Genomic DNA, 21,438 nt, shown 5'->3' with positions numbered 1-21,438 from the left:
AATGTTACCGGAGCCACCATGATAACCTTGTTGGTTACCAATTCTCAGATGCTGGAAAGCCAACACAGCTTGCATTAACTCAGTTATAAAATTCTTCAGGAGTCTCAAATGTGTGACGTACAAACTGCAGCATTCCACCACCTTCTCTTATTTGTCATATTGCTTCTGCTATCGGTGCTGGATAACTCTTCTATCGGCTTAAAATCAATATGTACAATCCTAAATAGGAACTGCCGTTTCCAAAGATAGATAATATTCTATTATAGATGCATATATATATGTATATATATATGTATGTGTATACACACACACACACACACACACACACACACACTGTATATCCCATGCAAGAAGCTAAATATACTTATAAACGATGTATCATATCTCCAAGAAATAAGCAGTGAAAGCTTCTTGGAGCTTATTTAAAGTTGTGAGTTTTCACTCTGCGTGTCATTTTTGTTCGGTGGCAGCTACTGCATCGGTTGCATTTGTCCATGTGTGATTTCAGTTCCTCTTTTTTTCTATTGTTTTAAGTTGGACAGTTCTAAAGATACAATTTGTTTTTCGTTTTTTCCCCTTCAGTTGTCGCCTGTTTGATTGCTGTTCCCAAAGGAGTATTTCCGTCCTATTAGACTGACACGGGGCACACAATAATCCTGTCTTCCAGAAGGACGCTGACAATCAGGAATATAAAATAGAGCCCAAACATGGTGAAACCTAGGAACTTGTTCATCTTCCATTTGCAGAATGCAATAGAGAGGATGACAAAGAGAAGCATGATGAAGAGAAGAACAATAGCGCAGAATAACCCATTGCTGCTCACTTCCACTGCGGAGAAGTTGTTAATTACAGCATAGATGAACCACGGCAGAGGAAGGCTGTTGAAGGGAAAAAAATGCCAGTAAAAGCTAGTTTTGCTGCTAATTGAAAGGTGGTTTATATATAATTGACAACTAAAAGAATCGTTACAACATGTCTGCAGCAGACGGGTTAAAATGATATTTCTACCAAGCAGCATTGAAATGGTCAACGTTCTTATTCTTAAGCAGACATGTCAAACACAAGGCCCGGGGGCCAGATCCGGCCCGCGAAGTGGTTTCATGTGGCCCGCGAAGCCATCCTGGAAACAGTGAGGGAACGGCCCCCACTGCCTTGGCCCTGGCCCAGAGACCCTCCTTCTGCCAGAGACCCTCAGATCTGTCCCACTCCTGCCCAGGCCCCCATAGGTGCCCTTGATGCGAACGATGTAGAGCTGGCCATGCCCACCCAGTAGGCCACGCCCACCGAGACCATACCCACCCGGTCCCCTGAGGGCAATCGCAATGCTGATGCAGCCCTCAATGAAATTGAGTTTGACACCCCTGGTTATTCTCAGGGATAAACAGTAGCTGAGTTCTGGGAGGTAGAAGTATATTTCAATGCAATTTCTATTGTGGTGGTTAGGCAACACAATAAAGTCATCCTTGTTGTATGCAAGCAAGGGTAGGAAAGATGCAGCCTTTCAGATAATGCAAAATACAATTCCAGCAGCACCATGCAACTAGGTTTACCTTATTTATACATATAATATACACACATACATACATATATGCATATATGCATATACATATACACACACACATGTACACGTACACACACACACACACACACACACACACACACACACACATGGCAACAAACATGCCTAATATTTATTTATCTATTTATCTTCTTTGCTGCCCATCTTGTCAAGATGACTACCGTTGGCTTATAGTTGGCTATTAAATAAAAATATCATATAAAACATATAAAATACCATATATAACGTTAAGGCAATAAATAAAGAGCATAAATTTAAAGTTCAGCTAATGTTCAATTGATGAAGATGGAGAGGAAGAGAGAAAAGTGTGCATGGGGAAAAGGTGGGTTCTGTCTAATCCATTAACCACCTCCACGATGCTACTCCTCCATTGGGGTGCCAGGTCTTCAGGGCCTTTTGGAAGGCCAAAAGAGTGGGTGTAGATCTCATCTGGGGGGAACGTGATATTCCAGATGACAGGTGCGATGGCCAAAAAGGCTCTAATACTCTTTCCTCCTTCTATTTTCTCCACAACAACCCTGTGATGTGGGTTGGGATGAGAGAAAGTGACTGGCCCAAGGTCTCCCAGCTGGCTTTCCTGGCTAAGGCAGGACTAGCTCATAGTTTCTTGCTTTCTAGCCTTTAAGCATTAGACCCAAACTGGTTCCCCCCCACTGGACCAAACTGGCTCCTTGTATCCATATCCTGTCCTTATGATTATCTGGCTGAGATGGGTTCAGGCTCACGGTGATGTAGAATGTGGCCTTTCCCCCTCCCCCTCTCTCCTTCTCCCTCTCTCAAAAGCAAGAAGACAGACTAAAATATGGCATAGCTCTTTCACAATTTGAGAACACTATTCACCTCTGAAACACGAGATGAGGCTATAATGGTTTACCATAACTTGATTAACATTTAAATAAATTACTGAGTCAGATGAAATAACCCTAGGGCAGGGGTAGGCAACCTTGGCTCTTTTATGACTCATGGACTTCAACTCCCAGAATTCCTGAGCCAGGAATTCTGGGAGTTGAAGTCCATGAGTCATAAAAGAGCCGACGTTGCCTACCCCTGCCCTAGGCAGTATGCCCCCATCTTTAAAGGCCATTTGGGAGCTACAGATGATCTGAATGCAGTCTTGGGTGTGCCTCAGTACACTCACATAATCCATCTACCATGCTACAGATCATCTGTAAGTGCTTGGATACTGGTGGAATTGCCTGTCTCCAATCATCTCTGCCATTTGGGAAGAACCAAGAAGGCTGGCATGCTTCAGATCCCGTCTATTAAGTCGTGTTAACTTGCTCAGTCCACAAGATGGCCTTTCTCTGATGCTGTACTTGAATGACACTCTCCCAGGGTCTGCAAGCATCTGATCCTGACTATCTTCAAAAGAGTCTTGAAGACCCATCTCTTTCCAGAACTACCGAAAAGGGAGGCTGCATCTTACCACCACTGACATTAGGTTGCTTTGTGTGTAAATTGTGCTGTTTTCTTCCCAGGATGCGACCATTTGCTGGGAGAAGGGGATAGAACGTAATGACCAAAATTCAACCACAGAGAAGAACAAGCAGTCTGAAAAGATAAGGAGGTCAGCTTTGAAATTAGGTAAGGATTGGATGATAGCAACCAGAGGTAAGAAAGTTACTGTACAACAAGCCACAATTGACTCAGCAACCTAATCTTCAACGAAAGAACAGATGAAGTAATACATGATGGAATACAACTAGCAGTAAATAAAAGGCAAAGCTCTACAGGATTCGGTCAGAAGATATCCAGTTGGGCAGGCTTCTACCACCATCTGCTGAGTACATTCGTGTCTTCCCCAACTCTGCGCATTAACACTTTTGTAGCTGTGCAAGTGCATAAGAGAGTGAGTTTATATTTCTCATCGTGTAAAGCTCAAGCAACTGTAATTACTAAAGTTCATGTAGGTTAACAGAGATTCTCAGTGTGCTGTGAGTTCCCTTGAGCATTTCCTTATTTCACGGCCTCCCTGTAAACCAAAGCAATGTGCCTTGAAGCCTTAGCCTTGCTGACTGGATCTTGGGCACCTGAAAGTAAAAGTAAATGAATGAAATATATAAGGAGCTAAAAGCAATACAGTAGTACTTACCCCACAGTGATATCAAAGATGTTGCTTCCTACAGAACTAGAGACTGCCATGTCCCCAAGTCCTTTTCGTGCCACAATGACACTGGTGATTAGGTCAGGGATAGAGGTTCCAGCAGCTAAAATGGTCAAGCCCATAATTTCTTCACTGATCCCAATGGTCTCTCCAACCTAAATAGAAAAAGTACAAAATCATTTGCCAAATACAGGTAGTCCTCGACTTACGACCTCAATTGAGCCCCAAATTTCTGTTGCTAAGTGAGACATTTGTTAAGTGAATTTTGCCCCATTTTACAGCCTTTCTTGCCACAACCCTTGTTAAGTGAATAGCTGCTGAGTAACCCAGTTGTTAAGTGAATCTGGCTTCCCCAATGGACTTTGCTTGTCAGAAGGTTGTAAGAGGTGATCACATGACCCCGGGACACTGCAACTGTCATAAATATGAATCAGTTGCCAGGCATCTGAATTTTGATCATGTGACCACGGGGATGCAACGGTTGGGTGAAAAATGGTCATAAGTCACTTTTTTCAGTGCTATTGTAACTTTGAATGGTCACCAAACAAACTATTGTAAATTGAGAAATATCTGTATAGAAAGACTAGGGATCCATGCATAAAAGTATATAAAAATGTTATATTTGCTGTTTCATAATTTACTCATTTTTCATATCCAGTGAAATTCTTCCTTAGTCATCTTGTTTCAGTCTCCAACAGTGGCTAACAATTAGTTGGGTTGTTTTATTAGAGCCTGCCTATTCTTTGTTGCTGATTTTCCTTTTGTGTTTTCAAAACTGTAGGATTTTTAAAACAGTGTTGCTTTAATGTTACCGTAGTTTGTTAAAATAAATCTAGTTTAATCTAGGCTACTTTTAAGTGCTTTACTCCAGAAAATCACGATGAATGTCAATATAAAAATAGAATGTAACTGGAACACATTTTGAAAACAAAGGTAATAGTGACATATTAACTGAAATTGCATTACGTTACCACGGGACAAAGCATTATGAAGAGCGTTAAAGTCTTGGTCCAGAACCTGAATGCCTCAGCTGAATGCCTTGTTCATCTAATAGGCATGTCAATAGCACTATAACCCTGGGCAATTTCGATAATACGAAAGGCTTCAAAAGAAACTTGTTTCTATTACTTGTATCATTCCCTTCTGAAGTACCTTTCTGCATTAATTTTATTTAGTTTGAAAAGCGGGTGGTCCTGAATATGTCAAGACTTGGTTGTCTGAAGGGCTGCTTTCTTTCCAAAAGGGTTGTTTGAAGTTCACCTTGGGAGCCCTTTTCTGACTGTCCCAACTTTAGAGATAAAGAGGGTAAATAAGGAGAAAATAACTCTGATTCTTGGATTCGGTCTCTGAAGTACTCAGCACATTTGGTCTTAACCTGTTATCTTCTTCTTATCCTGGCCTATGACTATAACAAATATTTCATTTGATTTCATCTCTTCTTAGCACTTCTTCCAATTGTCCCAAAATTACCATTTTTAAAATTTTTTATTGTAGTAATGAGATTTCTGAATGTTTTAATGTTTAATTTACGTTTTGGTCACCACAATGTTGAGACTCGACAGAGAGTCCAGAGAAGAGCAACAAAATTGACCAGGAGACTGGAGGCTAAAACATACAAAGAACAATTGCTGGAATTGGATATGTCTAATTTAATGAAAAGAAGGACCAGGGGGTAACATGATAGCATTGTTCCAATATCTCAGGGGTTGCCACAAAGAAGAGGGAGTCAGGCTGTTGTCCAAAGCGCCCGAAGGCAGGACAAGAAGCAATGAATGGAAACTAGTCAAGGAGAAAAGCAACCTAGAATTAACTAGAAATTTCGTGACAGTTAGAACAATTAATCAGTGAATGCTCCAACATTGGAAGTTTTTAAGAAGAGATTGGACAACCATTTGTCTGAAATGGTATAGGGTTTCCTGCTTGAGCATGGGGTTGGACTAGAAGACCTACAGGGTCCCTTCCAACTTTCTTATTCTATTCTATTTAGACAGCTGAATGTTGCTGTTTGGTTCCTCCCACACTATAAGAAATTTATTTCGGATTGCAAAATGTAGTCTTGAAACAGCTTCAGCTCTCCGTCCTGACATCCCCATTCCCTCTGTATGTATAGCACACCCAATTATCAAGGTGGAAAACTAAAGTTACTAAAAAGCCTGTCTTTTAAAATGTCAATGGAGAAAATGCATTAGCATGTGATCTAGTGAAATATTTAAACAATTTTTAATTCATTTATGAATAAAACTCCAAGTGACTCTGGGCAACTCACATTTAAAATAATTTTCAATTAATTATTGAATCAATCAATGCAATTAATTAAATATAAGCCAACAAATAAGAGCAAATCCATCAAATAGCTCACCTGATGTGCCCACCAGACCATTAGATAAGAAAACACAGCGATCCAGGAGATGGATCCAAAAAATGTGAAAGGGAAAAACTTTTTGGATGACTGAAAGAGAATAATAATAAAAATGTTCAGTGTACTCATTCTGTAATATCATAAGCCTTTCCACGAACATCGCATATACAGTACAGTGTGGCTGGGTTTATTAGTTTCAAACAAAATTTCATCGAATTAACATGGATCCCACCCATAAAAAGTACTATATTACCTGGGAGTGCATGCATTAGGTAAAATTCAGTTTCTTATGTCACTATGGTAGATACCTAGGAAAGGTAAGTTTTTTTTTTACTTAGTAGCTATTTATAATTGGTATGCTATGATTACATTCAGTAACTATAAACAAGATCCTTTTCATTCAGTTCTGAAATATTTTGTCAGCAAATGAGAAATCCATATAATAACTTCAAGGAAGGGCATAAACTAGTATTTATATTTGTCAGTTCTATTTCTTATTAGCTTTTTTGTTTGGTTTCTCATCAAAACACAGAACTGGCAACTGGATCTCTTCCACTGTTGATAAAATTCCGGCAATTTTAGTTTTGATCCCTTTCGTAATAATTCACAATATGGAATTCACATTTTCCCCCACCTGTTATTGAGAATAATTTGATGTGACTGTATACCCCTTGTTTCCTCTATTATCAAATCACTTATAAATAGTCAGAGTGATTTGCCAAGTTTTGTGACTACTTGTGCCAAGTTTCTTTCTTTTTACCTAGTGAAATCAAAATTCATGTTCCACTCACATCTTTATTACCGTGTAATCACAAAGTCGACAATTAGACACAAATTGAAAGGAAAAATGGAAGGTTAAAATAAGAACAACTAATATAATTTTTTCATACGTGGGGAAAGGTGAATGGTGCCTACAGAGGCACAAAATCGGCCAACCCAGCAAGCTATCTGTAAACAATGCTTGCACAGGAGAATGACAAATATAAGTAATACTCTCTGCTAGATAATTATTTCTAGACAGAATGGGTTAAAAGCCTGTAGAAAGTACAATAAAAGAGCATGTAGCTCAAGGACTTTTGAAATGCCCCAATGAAAAGCAATGCATCTAGCCTGACCAGAATGAAGTCCTAGCACAATTTCAGCACTAGTAGAAGAAAGATAGGAGACTGGCATAAACACATCTGAAAAGATGCCACATACTGCTGAGACTGGGACCAAATTTAGAGTGATTTGAAAAGCAATGTCCCTAATAGACAGCTTACGTACATGTATGATTGAGTTAATACTTGGGATAAATAGCAGAGGGCCTAGAATACACTTCCTGCCTCATCCCTATTTAATATTGATAGCTGCAGAGAGGTTGTTCCCCCAGCATGAATGATGCACGGTTAAAAGTCATGTTGGAATGTAAAAGTTACATTGGCAGAGGCTAATCTCTTTTCTTTTTAAAGAACCGGGTAACAATGGAGTAGTTCTAATCAATAAGAAAATACGCTGGAGTGTTAAAATGGGCAACCAGGACTAATGTCCAGCCATTCTCCTTTAATAATTCTGGGAGACAATTTTCCTCCTAGGTCATTTTCAGGTCTGGGCTGTGAATTAAACTATTTGACCTGAAATGTGGACACAGGAGGAGAGAAAGTCACAGGAAAAGAGAAACTCACAGCTGAATTGTCCAGTGATTCCATGATAAAAATATTTTGGAAATAGTTTTCTCAAGATTCTGTGAAGTCGCTCTGTGAGTGAGATGGTGGTCTCCAAATTTAATATATAAATATACGTTAGGATATTAAATTTAACAGCTGGAACAGTAAAGGGTACAATGGGCTAGAACACACAGTTTGTAGTTAATTGGTTGGAGACTACTGGCTCCTGCATGAGGCAATCTACATTATGATTGGTTGCTGTGGGTGTAAAGGGGTTTTCCCCACTTTTTCCCGCCTTTTTCTTCTGTGTCTTCTGTATGCTGTAAAGTTTTACCTCATGATGTTCCTGTGTACCTGATTATCTTGTCTGCTGTAAATATAAATATTAAATATATTTATTTATATAAAACTACAAGTTTGTGCAAGTGTCTCTGACTTCATTTGGACACTTGCTGTGCAATTCCCTGAGAGGTATGGGCCCAGAAGCGCCCTGAAGCACACGTAGTAAATTTCTCTGAGGTGAAAGATTTGTTGGGAGCCCAAGAAAGATTGAGGATGATTGGCCTGTGTAGATAACTCAGTGCTATCTGTTACAGAAACGGGAGGAGGATTTCCTTCAGCTCATCCTAATGAGACGAATTATCCCTCATGGAGCCTAAAAATGGAGACGTTTCTGTGGACGGAAGATTTGCGGACAATTCTAAGCAATCCTCCAGCAGATCTCAATGAGATGGCGGTCTCCAAATATAATATATGTATGTATACAAATAAATTAATTTGCAGATTGGACCAAAGCATCTTAACACTGAGAAAACTGTTAATTACAGTAAGTGCCAGAACCAGGAAAAGTTCTTAACTGCTGCAATTCATGTACTCTACTGTAGCTTTCCTTGTCTTTGATTTTACCTCCCCCTCCCCAAAATTAGATTAGCTCCATCCCTTTTGATATTCCAGAAGTCCCTCATGACCTGGTTAAATTATCAAGCTTGGGGCTCCGAGGGAAGCAAAGACATACTTCAATAGCTCCATTAGTAAGGTGATCATTTTTCTCCTCTCTTTGCTTTGGGTTTGTATATTTATTTTTATAATATTTATCTTTTACTGTGGATGTTTATATCGTTAAGATTTGTTTTATATTTGGGCTTGCTGTATGCTGCCCAGAGTTGCTTTTTTTGAGATGGACAGCTATGCAAATTTGATGAATAAAACAAACCCACACTTGTTCAGGGCAATCTGAGAGGGAAGCTGAAGAAGGGAATTTAAGTTCAAGAGACCCAAGAGGTCTCTTGCCACTCTGGAAGACCATTTATTCTAAACTTGCCTTTTTGAAAATCAATGAATCTTAAAAGAGCTTAACAATGGATGGGTGTTGCTGGGATTTAAAGTAATGTTAAATTATTGCAGAAGCTTTAGAGTTGCTGTAGATTGAAAAAAATGTTGGGTGTCTGCATAGTCTGAGGGGAAAATTTCTTCTGCATATAAAGTCTAATAGACATCTAAAGAAGCAGGCATGCAGACAAACATAAAAGAACTATTAATACAATATTTTATAGGTTGCCATTAAATATTTATACAGGTAAATGGCAATGTATTCACTGTTATTGTCTGCCAGGCAAGGTCTCCAAAAGCTCAAACCAAATGTCATTTATCATGATATTTTTATCAAGTATTTTCTCCCCCAAACAATCTAATGGAAACTGAAAATGAACTTATTTATGTATACTCAATAATAGTATCAAGGCTAAATCTGTCCTTTACAAACATATTTTACATTTCAATTCATATATAAAAGTAAAAACAGTAATTCTCACTGGATTTCTAACATCAGGTAGAGTCACCCATAATGGAAAAACGATAGGCAAAATAATCAGATATGTAAGCTGCTTCCGGGGCGTATCAGGCCAGCCCAGGCTGAGGGGCTGACTATCATCACCATCTTCCTGTTGTGGAAAAAAAGGACAATATTAATTTAAAAGAAAAAATGGAAAACATTTTGTACTTAATTGGTTTAAAGGAAGTCTGCAACAAGCTGTCTTCAGTTGCTATTTGAAAAAAAATAAACTGAAGAAAAAAAATCCAGCAATGCTATAAAATGTGTACCAGATTTTGAAGAATTTTGCTTACTGAGGTTCTTGTGCATAATTCTGTGTTCCTCATAGGGTGTTATAACATAATCTTGGAAGCCTGACAGAAATTCTCTTTATTCCCGCTTATCTTAAGGAGAATCAAGACATGGTAATCATTTTTTTCCTCACCCCCTCCAGTCTACTGCTGATTATTATTTTTTTTACATAATGGTTGTTGAATTCCTTCTTCAAGGCCATCTCCACATCTCTTTTCCAGGGAGGACGTTGGGAGGAGGGAGAATCTCTATAGTACTGAACACCTTAAGTTAATATATTATTTCTTTCTTTTCACACAGATGACCAGCTTCATCATACTGTTTGATCACCAGCTTGAATGGCTTTAAAAAGAAATAGAAGTTTCATGAAGTTTGCAGCTTTCCAAAGCACTTTTTGCTATTATAGAAATGATGGAATAAAAAGGTATTTAGCTTCATCTAGGTTATGGTACATCTTACATCATTATGTTCAATATTCTCTAAAATATTTATTTTGCAGAAAGATGAGTTTCTAGCACTGATCATGTGCTTGTTCCAAACGCAGAATCCATTTGTCTGTACGCTTGGAAAACTACTCAAATTGTACTTTATACTGTACATTAGATTTAACAATTATTTTCCTACTCAGATTTTCTCATGTTATAGGAACAGTAATGGAATATATGAATCAATTCTCCAAAATTATATCACTGTACTACTAAATTTGAAAACTTAAATATATGTGCAACATTTTTAATGGAGAGAAAAATGTTGTATTTCTTTTCCTTTCTGCCCACTATATTCTTTCTTCCAAGTCACATATATATACATTTATTTAGTATGCTAAATTCACCATAGAAAATAATATTTGAAAGCAGTTTGCTTTGACAAAAATCAGATAAAAGCAAAAAAGGTTATATAGACTTTGCAGATTATATTTTTTACTTGGGCTTCAAATGATTCAACAAGAGAAGCTATGCAGTCACAACTTTCATACAGACTTATTAGAACCAATAAACTTAACTTTCCTGAACCACACACTACAACTGACAATGTACTATTTACATGGATAATATGTTAGAGATCTATAAACATTATAGAGATGGTTTGATGTCCAGATTTGTATCTCCAGAAATAACCTTATTTGCTCTGGGATCTTCTGAGGTATATTTTGATCCAGTTTGTTCATAGACCAGAAGTAGATTCAGAAAAACAGACTCTTCCCACCCAATATATGACTTGGGAAAAATTTAAATATTTGCAACTCTTCCTTTCTTTTTATCATTCCATGATAAATTTTCAGGAAAGGTGGATCATTAGTAGATAGATAAGGAGATGCGGTATACCAATTTTTGAGCTATGTTTCTTTAAAGCCTATGTTGGAAATATCTATTTTTTTCTTATTACATAATGAAATCAAATTTACTAGGTGGTTATAATTTTGGAGAGGGTGGAGCATACAAAGTTGCACAGAAGTTAGTTTGGGATTTTGAAGTATGATTCATTTAATTATTTTAAAGTGCCTCAAACTTTTTGCTTTTCAAAGAAAATGACTATGAAAATGCTATCAATATTCTTGGCAAATTTCACATATATTAATGTTGGAGGGTTTTTTGCAACCAAAAGAGGGTTGTAAGGAATAATAATATTTCTTCCTAAATACAACAAAGCTGATGGTCAGAGTTTAAGAGCAGGGAGAAATCAAACTTCAATTCACTGGTCTTTTCCACAAAATAAAACCGTTGTTACTGCTTTCTTCAATGTAGATATGCACATGGCTATATTGCAAGATATTCTTCTTTCCTCTCCTGAAGGAGAAAACTGATTTATCTCTTGGAACACCTGTGAGATATCAATTAGCTGAGATAATACACATAACTCTTTAATTGCAGTCATTCCAGTTTTGAGTGACAGACTCACTGTGCACACAATGGAAAAAGAGTTAAAGAACAGAATCCAACCTATTAACTCCATTAAAAACTAAGATGGGGAAACTGCTTTCCTCTTCACTGTAACTAATTATAGTGTGGTGTTAAGGACAGATTGAAATAAATTACATAAGCACAGTTTGCTTTTCTGTTTGTCCTTTTCAACCAAAAAATGGCTATTGTGCCACTAAAAGAAATTTAACACCAATGTGACAGGCCTTATAAAAAGAGCCATAACACTGCAGCTGAGATTAATGATCTTCCAGCTTCACTCGTTTAAATATATATTTTCTACCCCAGCATCCCCTCAAAAGCTGTTTTTTAAATGGAGCCCCTCACTATATTGTATACACAGAATCACATAAACACAACTGCCTAGACCAGGGGTCGGCAACCTCGGCTCTTTTATGACTCGTGGACTTCAACTCCCAGAATTCCTGAGCCAGCTGGCTCAGGAATTCTGGGAGTTGAAGTCCACGAGTCATAAAAGAGCCGAGGTTGCCGACCCCTGGCCTAGACAGAATTTGATAAAATTCAGGCTGCTTTGATAAAAGAGGTCATAGATGTATGTAGAAACACTTCCTACAAGAACTTTTACTGATGTAAACTAATCAACACCCTGGTGTATCAGGGACCCATTGAATTACAGTTGTTCAGTAGCAACTTAATGATCATACAGCAAATCATGAAAGGCTTGCTTCCTTGTTAGAACTAGGCTGCTTGTTTCTTTTACTTAAACATTATCTTTGTAGTGTTAGGCACACATATTTTTCTTTCCTTGCTGGTTTCCATAGAAACTGATAAAAAAAGGAACAGGCCTGAGAATAAGGAGATGAGAAGAGATGAAGTTGAAGATTATTTTTAGGAAAGTCAGAAACGAAAATAATTCAGCTGACTTTGAATTTCTACAGGATAGTATATAAAATATTATTCATTACATTTTATTGCATTATATGACATTACATCACGTTCTTGTATGATACTGTACAAATATTCCATAATTAATTTTATTGATAATTTTAATAAAATTCCTGAAAAATTAACACAAGTTAAAAAAAGATTAAAAGAAAACATAAGAATGTAATCAAGACAAAGAAAAGAAACATATAAGCCAATTATTTCCCCCTTCAATACAAATATAAGCAATTTTAATAATTTATCACCTCTTAAAATACAACAAATTATCTCTTCTTTCAATATTTCACCTCTCATCTATAAATAAATCCCCAAAACCTCAACATTTCAGTCCTGATCAACAAAAGTTCAGTAAAGATTACCAGAGATAACAAATTTATTTTAAACGTGATGACATAAACCAACTTTATATTTCTTCCTTTTACCTCTTATTGTTTAATCCTTTTAAATAAAATCCTAGAACTTAAATTTTTTTTTTCATTTTTTTTCTTTGTCCCTTCTCACAAAATTCTTTGAAACCTTAATAAGTCCAATCTGGAAAGTTATCCAGGTCATCCTCTTGGTTTGTTGTTTGTATGTCCTTTTTAATTAAGATCTCTTTTGTAGGACATGTGCAGTATCTTTTTTTATAGGTAGCCTGTCATTTTCAAATCTGCTTTCAGATCAGCCTCAGTCTTGTCCGGTAAAACCTGTTCCTCTTTTATAACATCATTTAAACACAGTATCTATAGAGACAAATACTTCTAAAATTAACTTCAGGGTCCATTGTTGAAAAATATTTTTAATATGTCCAATCAATGTTAAAATATTTTGCTCTATTCTGTAAAAGTAAGTCAAAGCTAGGTGTTCTTCTCCTTTAATTGTAACATTTAGTACCTTCTAGTTCCCTCAAGAAACTTCAAAGGTTCAGTGTCCAACCTTCGAAGTCCTATCCAATCATCTTTTTAAAAAAAGAATTAACAGCATTTTCCCCTGGGAAGTGTTCTTATAATTAATTCCAAAATCTTATTTCTTGACCTTATCCTTGTTTAACTTTACAAAATCAAAGTTTTTAGTTTATTTCTTTTTTAAAGATTCTATTGTAGACTTAAAACTAATACCAACTACTGTATGAAAGATATAGTAGTTTAAAAAATGCAAAAAAGAAAAACAATTAAAAAGTGGTAACTTCCCTCTTTATCTCAGCAAGTATAAATAGTTTTAACATCTCTTAAGTGTTGTTTAACATCTCTTATCAACATTCTTAAAATACAGCAATCTCTTCATCCCTCATTCTCTATAAACAAATCTTTAAAGCCTTATCATCCATCTTAATCAGCAAAAGTCCATTAAGAGTTACCAGAAATAACTACATATCTATTATAAATTTGATCTTAAAGAAAACACTAACACTTGAATTCTTCTCTTTTATGTCTGTCTCATTTTTTTATTTTTAAACAAATTCCCCAAACCTTGCTATTTAAATCTAATCAGTAAAAATCTAATAAAAATTACCAAAGGTAACAATGTAACTGTTTTAACCACTCTGATAAATTTAAAATGCAATAAACAACCTGTTTTCCCTATAGCACTAGCAATAACACTTAGACTTGCATACCGCTTCACAGTGCTTTACAGTCCTCTATAAGTGGTTTACAGAGTCAGCATATTGCCCCCAAACAATCTGGATCCTCATTTTACTGAACTTGGAAGGATGGAATGTTGAGTCAACCTTAAGCCAGTGAGGATCGAACTCCTGGCAGTGGGCAGAGTCAACCTGCTATACTGCATTTATAACTTACCTATAAACAAGCCCTTAAAACATTATAATCTACTTCTAGTTTTTTCAAAAAAGCCCATTAAAGATTACTCAGGATAGCAAAAGTCACACACATTTATTTTTTTATTTAGAAAATTTATATGGTTGCCCACTCACTCACAATGATTCTTGGCGGCTTACAAAAATAGTAAATTAACAAGTTCCTTTTGTTGATCCAAATAAAAATGTTATCTAGATTCAATATAAAAAGATTGTCTAAATCACTCCTTCTTTATACATATTTTTAGCTATTAAAACATCAAGTTTCATTTATGTATTCAGTAAAAAAAAATCTTTTCCCTTATTTCCCATGTAACCTGTCATTTTTAAGTCCACGCTTGAGTCAATTTCATTCTTGTCCAACACAACCTGTTCCTCTTCCATAACATTATTTAATGTATCAAAAATGACAGTAATCCTAAAAAGTAATGTCTCAGTCCATTATTCACAAATATTTCTCAATACATATATTTTTTATTTCCTTTTGATGTACTTTAATGTCCAACCTTCAAAGCCCCATGTTATCATGTTGTTTTTCTTCGAAATGCAAAAACATGAATAATTTTCACAGGGAAGATTCTTACATTGAATTTTTTTAGGTTTTAAAGTCCATCTGGAGCCTTAGTCTGTTTAGAACATTCTAAAATCAACTCTCTAATTCCCCTTTTGCTGTTTAATTCTGTAAAAAAATAGAAATACTTAAGCTCGCACTTAAAACCTCTTTCATAAAGGATTGAGGGAAACTCATCCACGTTGTTCCATAGGGTCTTAATATTTCAAAAATAAATAATTATTTCCAAATGATTAAAAAAATGAGGATTGCCTGAATCTTGAGTCCATGTGGGTCACATTACAACTATGAGTTTATATGGAGTCCCCTGACTCCTGGCCATTCAACTCACAAGTAGATCATAAAAATGTTGGTTCCTGCTGCCTACTCATAAGGACCAGTTGCCTGCAGAATATGTCGATCATCTCATGATCTCTACTTTTCTGGGGAGACTTCATGAGTTCAGATCCTGCATCCAGCCACAGATGTCAGCCATAATGTTCCCATTATGTAATGTATACATGGTTGTATTTTGACAATAAAGGTTCATTCATTCATTCATTCAATAATAATAATAAGATTGTTGGCCAGAGGGATATGGACATGCTTTTGCAGCTAGAATTTTATAATAATTTAAGTGGAAAGATTTTTCCTATGGAAAGGAAATGTATCCAGAAGCCCAGGCCAAGTCAAGAGACATCAGTCTAGAGAATGCTACAGGTAATTCCTTGACTTACCACTGTTTGCTTAATGATAGTTCGAACTAACAACGGCCTCCAAAAAAGTCAGTTACACCCTAAATTTAAACATATAACTATCACCTTGCCCATGTAATCATGTGGTTGCAATGTGGATGTTTGGCAACTGGCTTGCATATATATCCAGTTGCTGTGACCCACAGTTATGTGGTCACAATTTGGGACTTTTTTGCTGGTTTCACTGGACAACAAAACTGCTTCAGGACAAACTTTTGTCCTGAACACAAATATAATTTCAGAATGTTTATATCATACAGGAATCTTGAGAATATGAAATTAGCTTTTGGTGACTTTGATTTTAATTGCATAATGTTTCTGACATACTGCATGAGTTCAGCAGGGCTGAAGTATTTTGCTGCTGATTTTCATTTGTACTCAGTGTCTGCTGCATTGTTCCAACAATAGTCAGCCAACACTGATGGATTTCAGTTGTCCTGTTTTTCCACTGCGGCAATATCCTGATGAAACCTTTGACTGTGTTCATCACTGACTGAACCTAGATTCTCAGAAAAGAAGTCCAAGTATGAATGAAAACAATGAATCTTCAGTGACATGTTGCACTTCATGGTCTTGTATACTACAAGAAGTTTGTCAATCAGCTGAATGTAGCTTGGTGCTCTGTAGTGGCCAAGAAAATTCTCAATAACATTCTTGCTTTCCAGGTGATTTTCTCTGGCTCCACTAACAGATCTTTAAACTGTTTGTCATTGATGAGATATCTGATCTGTAGATCCAATAAAAATGTCTTCCTTAATCTTGGCCTCAGTTATTGTAGGAAACATCTGTCTCAAATAACAAAAACCTTCACCATTCTAGTTCATCACTTTCACAAAATTTTTCATCAGTCCGAATTTTATGTGAAGTGAAGGCAAAAATATCTTGGTCGAGTCAACAAGTGGTTAAGTTGGATTTACACTTACACTTACCTTACAACTACATGACTCTACTGATGACCATAGTGACTTGACCTATGACCACAGTAAATGTGATTATAAAATGACAGAAATTCTAGTCCCAAGAGTGATCATATAAGGACTAACTGTATTTGAAAGTCAAAGCTGGTGATGTGGGAATCAATTATTTTCAGGCCAGACAAATCATGTAAATATCAAAGACGTTTCTCTAGCACTCAAGGCTGAGGGAAATAGGCCACGATTCTCTGGAGGAGGAAAAGGAAGATAAGGAAGAAAAGGCAGGGATTGGTGTATTGATTCCTACATGTTGTGCTCTAGGAAAATCTTCTTTTGTATTTGTGTGTGTGTGTGTGTGTGTGTGTGTGTGTACCTATATGTATGTTTGTATGTGTGTGACATTTCTTGTTTACATTAGAATAATGTATCTGACTATTTTGAACCTCTGAACTTTCTGCTGTTGCTAAATACAGATCAACTTACAAAGGAGAATATTTGTAGGTCAGGGTTGAAATGAAGGGTCCTTGGTGATATCTCTGAGCTTGGCTATTTTCTTGCAATTGTTTCATTACCCGAACTAGGTAATATAATCAGTGCTCAAGGTACTGATATGTCTGCAAGAAAACAACCAAGCTCAGAAAGCAGCAGGGACCCCAGGAATGGACTTTCTAGAGAATAAATATCAATAGCCATGCCTGAAGATTGATATTGTGGTGCTCTTGAACTCTTGATCACAGTAATGTATACTCAGCAATAATGTCAAGGATCACACATTCTCAGATTAAATTTAAATCTAAATTTAGTTGTGTGCAATTATAGACAGCAGACTTTGCTTTGTAGTGCTGAGGAAATAGTAACCCAGCAGCAGGGCAAGTCATCAATAACAAACTTTCTGTTTGTCTAGAGCACAGGTTTGCAACCCGCGGCTCCAGAGCCGCATGCGGCTCTTTCAGTGATCTCCTGCAGCTCCCAGTCCTCTGCCATGTGCAGTCCAAAAAAAAAAAAATGGGACTAAAAAAGTTCAACCAATCAATTCAAATATGCAGGGCAGGTGCATATCTCGCCTTGGCTCCACTCTTCAGTCAAAACCTGTTCTGCACATGCGCGCATGTACGCGCATGCGCACACATTTTTTGTGGCTCCCAGTTTTTCCTTTTGTGAGGGAACCGGTTCCGAGTGGCTCTTTCACTGTTTCAGGTTGCTGACCCCTGGTCTAGAATGTAAGGACATTTGTAGTGGATTGTCTCAAGGAGAACATCTTGATCCTAGCTTATTACATTTCATCCTTAGATCATGGCATAACTGATATATTATCTTTCTCTCAGAGCAAATGGTATTGAAAATTGACAGCGATTATGAGAAAAGTCCAGGGAATAGACTAATGCAGCTCTGGGACCTTAACATCAAGACTGTTGCATCCATACCTCACTTTGATAGATTATGGATTAACATGTCTAGCGCAATTTAGAACAAGGAACTTGTTCCGTTGTTTGCAGAGGTCATCGAGAGTGAGTTGGGTCACCATATAAATTTTCTTAATAAATAAATTAATGAATAAATAAGTATGCATGGTGATAAGATAAGGTCAAGGATGAATGCCTTATTAATGAATGTAGATTGAATACAAAAATAACTAGTCCAAAAGAATAGCCTTGGTCATACAGATAGCATAAATAAAGATTAAGTTGCAAAATAATTATATAAAGAGTGAATGGGCCAAGAGAAAAGAGCCAGTGTGGTCTAGTGGTTAAGGCATCAGGCTGGAAACCAAGAGAGTGTGAGTTCTAGTCCCGCCTTCAACATGAAAGCCTGCTGGGTCATTTTGGGCCCATCTCTCTCTTAGGCCACAGCATCAGACTCAGGTGACAAGCTAGTTGGTAAATTCCTGTCACAACCAATGGAGCAACACTTAACTGAACTAAAAAGGAAGGTAGATCCTGCATTCACAGGAAAACACTAGGAAAAATAACAAAAAGAATAGTTCAATAACAAAATGAAGACTGAAAAAGATTTAACGGAGTTGATGAAATCCTCAAAAGAGAGTTGAGGAGATTATTGTAGTTGATAGGCACCTCAAAGAGAAAGGTGTAAGAAGGCAATATACTGATTAGGATGTGTAAGTAAAGTTGGTTGGCAACAATAAAAAGATATGGAGGTTATATTTTATAGTGTAGATCAGACATGTCAAACTCGCAACGTCACGTGACGCTGTGTAACATATCAGAACCTTTTCGCCATTGCCAGCAATGAGGTGGGTGCGGCTTCTGGATGACCCGTCTGGCCCGTGGGCCAGCAGTTTGACACCCCTGGTGTAGATGGAAACTGAATTTAACTAGATTTTACTTTTCTATCATTTCCTATATTTAATTTATTTTGCTTATTCTTTATCACTCAATATTGCCTAAAGTTACTAATCCAGAAAAGACACAAAATTCTTAAGTATGTGTGTATGTATTGCATGTCTTTCTGGATGTTAAAAGAAAGTAGTCTCTCAAATAATATGTTCCATTTAGGAATATCAAGATAAAACATTTTACACAGTGCAACCAAATATTTTTATTAATGGTGCCGGTTGCTCTTACACAATTTCTTAGGCAGAATATCAGAAATATACCTTGGAAGAAAACATTACTGATTGGTCTTGCCATGAGCAAAGCAATAGTTCAACAGATTTTTTTAAAAGTTTATATACTGCATGTAAACTGTTCTGTTATATAAGCTTCAGTAAGCTATGATTCATCTCCAAGCCACATTAGACATATGAGCATATTTTTCTTCTTTTGGTAATAAGCACACCTTCCCAATAACTTTAATTAATTTAATATGATAGCAGCTCGCAAAGAGCCATATATTATTAAATCCTAGTTTTACTTAGTTTCAGTAAACCTGGTTTGTAAAGATACATTGTCTCCATGTAGCTCTCAGGGGTATATTTCCATTAAATTTGCATTTAAAGCACTGATTTTCAATCCCCAAGTTGCAAATATTGCTGGATTATTATCCCCTCTATCTCTGATCATTGCTTTGCAGTTTGTGAATGATGTAGCCGAAGAGAATAATATGTGAGAACCAAGGGCACTGGATTCCATAAAGTAATTTTGTATTGTTTGGAATTGTAATTTATTTATTTTATTTATTTATTTTAATTCCATTTATATCCCGCCCTTCTCCGAAGACTCAGGGCGGCTTAGGAGCTTAGCAGTAGCCTTCATTCTATGTATATGCCTGCTTATTAGGGCTTTCACACACACCCCAAGCGGCATTATTACAAAGTCCGCTTAATTGCCCCCAACAATCTGGGTCCTCATTTTACCTACCTCGGAAGGATGGAAGGCTGAGTCAACCTTGAGCCTGGTGGGATGCGAACCTGCACTAATTGCAGGTAATGCCAAAGAGTGATCTCAAATTCCAAAAATAAAAGAAAGAGAAGAATGTATCTCTCTGTGGTTCCCAGATACAAACATCTATTCTTTTCCAGACTGTGATAATTCTATGATAACACAGAATTAAGCCCAAAGCATATTTAACAAATGGAGAAAAGCAAGAATGAAAAAAATGATACCTCTTCTACACCAACAGCACTTCCATTTTGCACTGGTCCATCACTGGGTGGTGTCACTTCAACTTCAATTTTTTCTGAAGTATAAGCAGAAGAAATGTAAATCTGAAAACCAATCAGTATTTTATTCAATTTATAAATCACTCAATTCAACAAATTGAAATGTTGACATGAATTGAAATAGCTATCCTATACTAGGTGTCATTACTCTGAAAAACTGGTTTAAGTAATCTTATTGGGAAAGGTAGGTTTAAGGTATAATTTGTTTTATCTATTCAGCATTCCAGTTATTACTGGGGGGAAAAAGATCACTCAAGCCTTTTTCTTCAAGAGTTAGTTATAATAATAATCTTGTTTTAATTCAGTAGAAATTAAATTGGATAAACAAGTTGGTGAACTGCAAGTGAGACAATCTATTTGGCCATCCTATATGTGACAAAATGAAGTAGTTTAAATTTAAATGAAAAATGAAAAAGATTCTGAAAAATGATGAAGTTCTTCGGATCTGTTTTCATTTGAGAAAATGCTTGTCACCCATTTCAGACAAGTGACTTTGGATGGTGAGGTAAAGGTAAAGGTTCCCCCGCACATGCGTGCTAGTCGTTTCTGACTTTAGGGGCCGGTGCTCATCTCCATTTCAAAGCCGAAGAGCCAGCGCTTGTCCGAGGACGTCTCCGTGGTCATGTGGCCGGCATGACTAGACGCCAAAGGCGCACGGAACGCTGTTACCTTCCCACCGGAGTGGTCCCTATTTTTCTACTTGCATTTTTACGTGCTTTGGATGGTGAACCATCATACAAAAATTTAATTACAGTATAATACAAAAAGTAATATACGCAGCAGCAAGAAAACTATCAACATAGGTATTAATATAGCCAGGAAATGGGGACCTATGCACATTTGGGATCCAAGGCCTGGGCACACAACCAGGTCTTCACAGCCTTACAAATGACAAGACCCGTAACATGCCCAAACTATGGAACCAAATTGGATGGGTAGAAACAACTGGGAGAAGACCTCCCTTGGGTAACCTGGTCCAAGCCATAAAGAGCTTTAAAGATGACAAATAGCACCATGATTTGCACCCGGAAACACACTGGCAACTGTAGCTCAGCTAGTAGTGGTGTCACACGAGTTGAGTATCTGAAACCTATGCAGATGCATTTTGCCATAGTTAAAGCTCCTTAATACTTTTCAAGAGCAGCGCAGAGTGTGTTGTAATATATAACA

General features: G+C 36.9%; 1 protein-coding gene across 1 annotated transcript in view; it reads right to left on the bottom strand.

Annotated features, from left to right (window-relative positions):
- Positions 1 to 628: 628 nt before the first annotated feature.
- The window catches only part of SLC24A2 (solute carrier family 24 member 2), a gene marked incomplete at both ends in the record, with an annotated part of 61,098 nt that continues 40,288 nt past the window's right edge, over positions 629 to 21,438 (bottom strand). The window contains 5 exons of the mRNA XM_083352028.1: positions 629 to 878; positions 3,672 to 3,838; positions 6,043 to 6,132; positions 9,500 to 9,628; positions 20,212 to 20,285. Coding sequence (XP_083208154.1) covers positions 629 to 878; positions 3,672 to 3,838; positions 6,043 to 6,132; positions 9,500 to 9,628; positions 20,212 to 20,285 — 710 coding nt within the window. The remainder of the gene's footprint in view (positions 879 to 3,671; positions 3,839 to 6,042; positions 6,133 to 9,499; positions 9,629 to 20,211; positions 20,286 to 21,438) is intronic.

This window comes from Vipera ursinii (genome assembly GCF_947247035.1).
Source record: "Vipera ursinii genome assembly, chromosome: 2".
Classification (NCBI taxonomy): domain Eukaryota; kingdom Metazoa; phylum Chordata; class Lepidosauria; order Squamata; family Viperidae; genus Vipera; species Vipera ursinii.
Note: the sequence above shows the minus strand (reverse complement) of the source record. Positions and strands in the feature narration are given on the sequence as shown.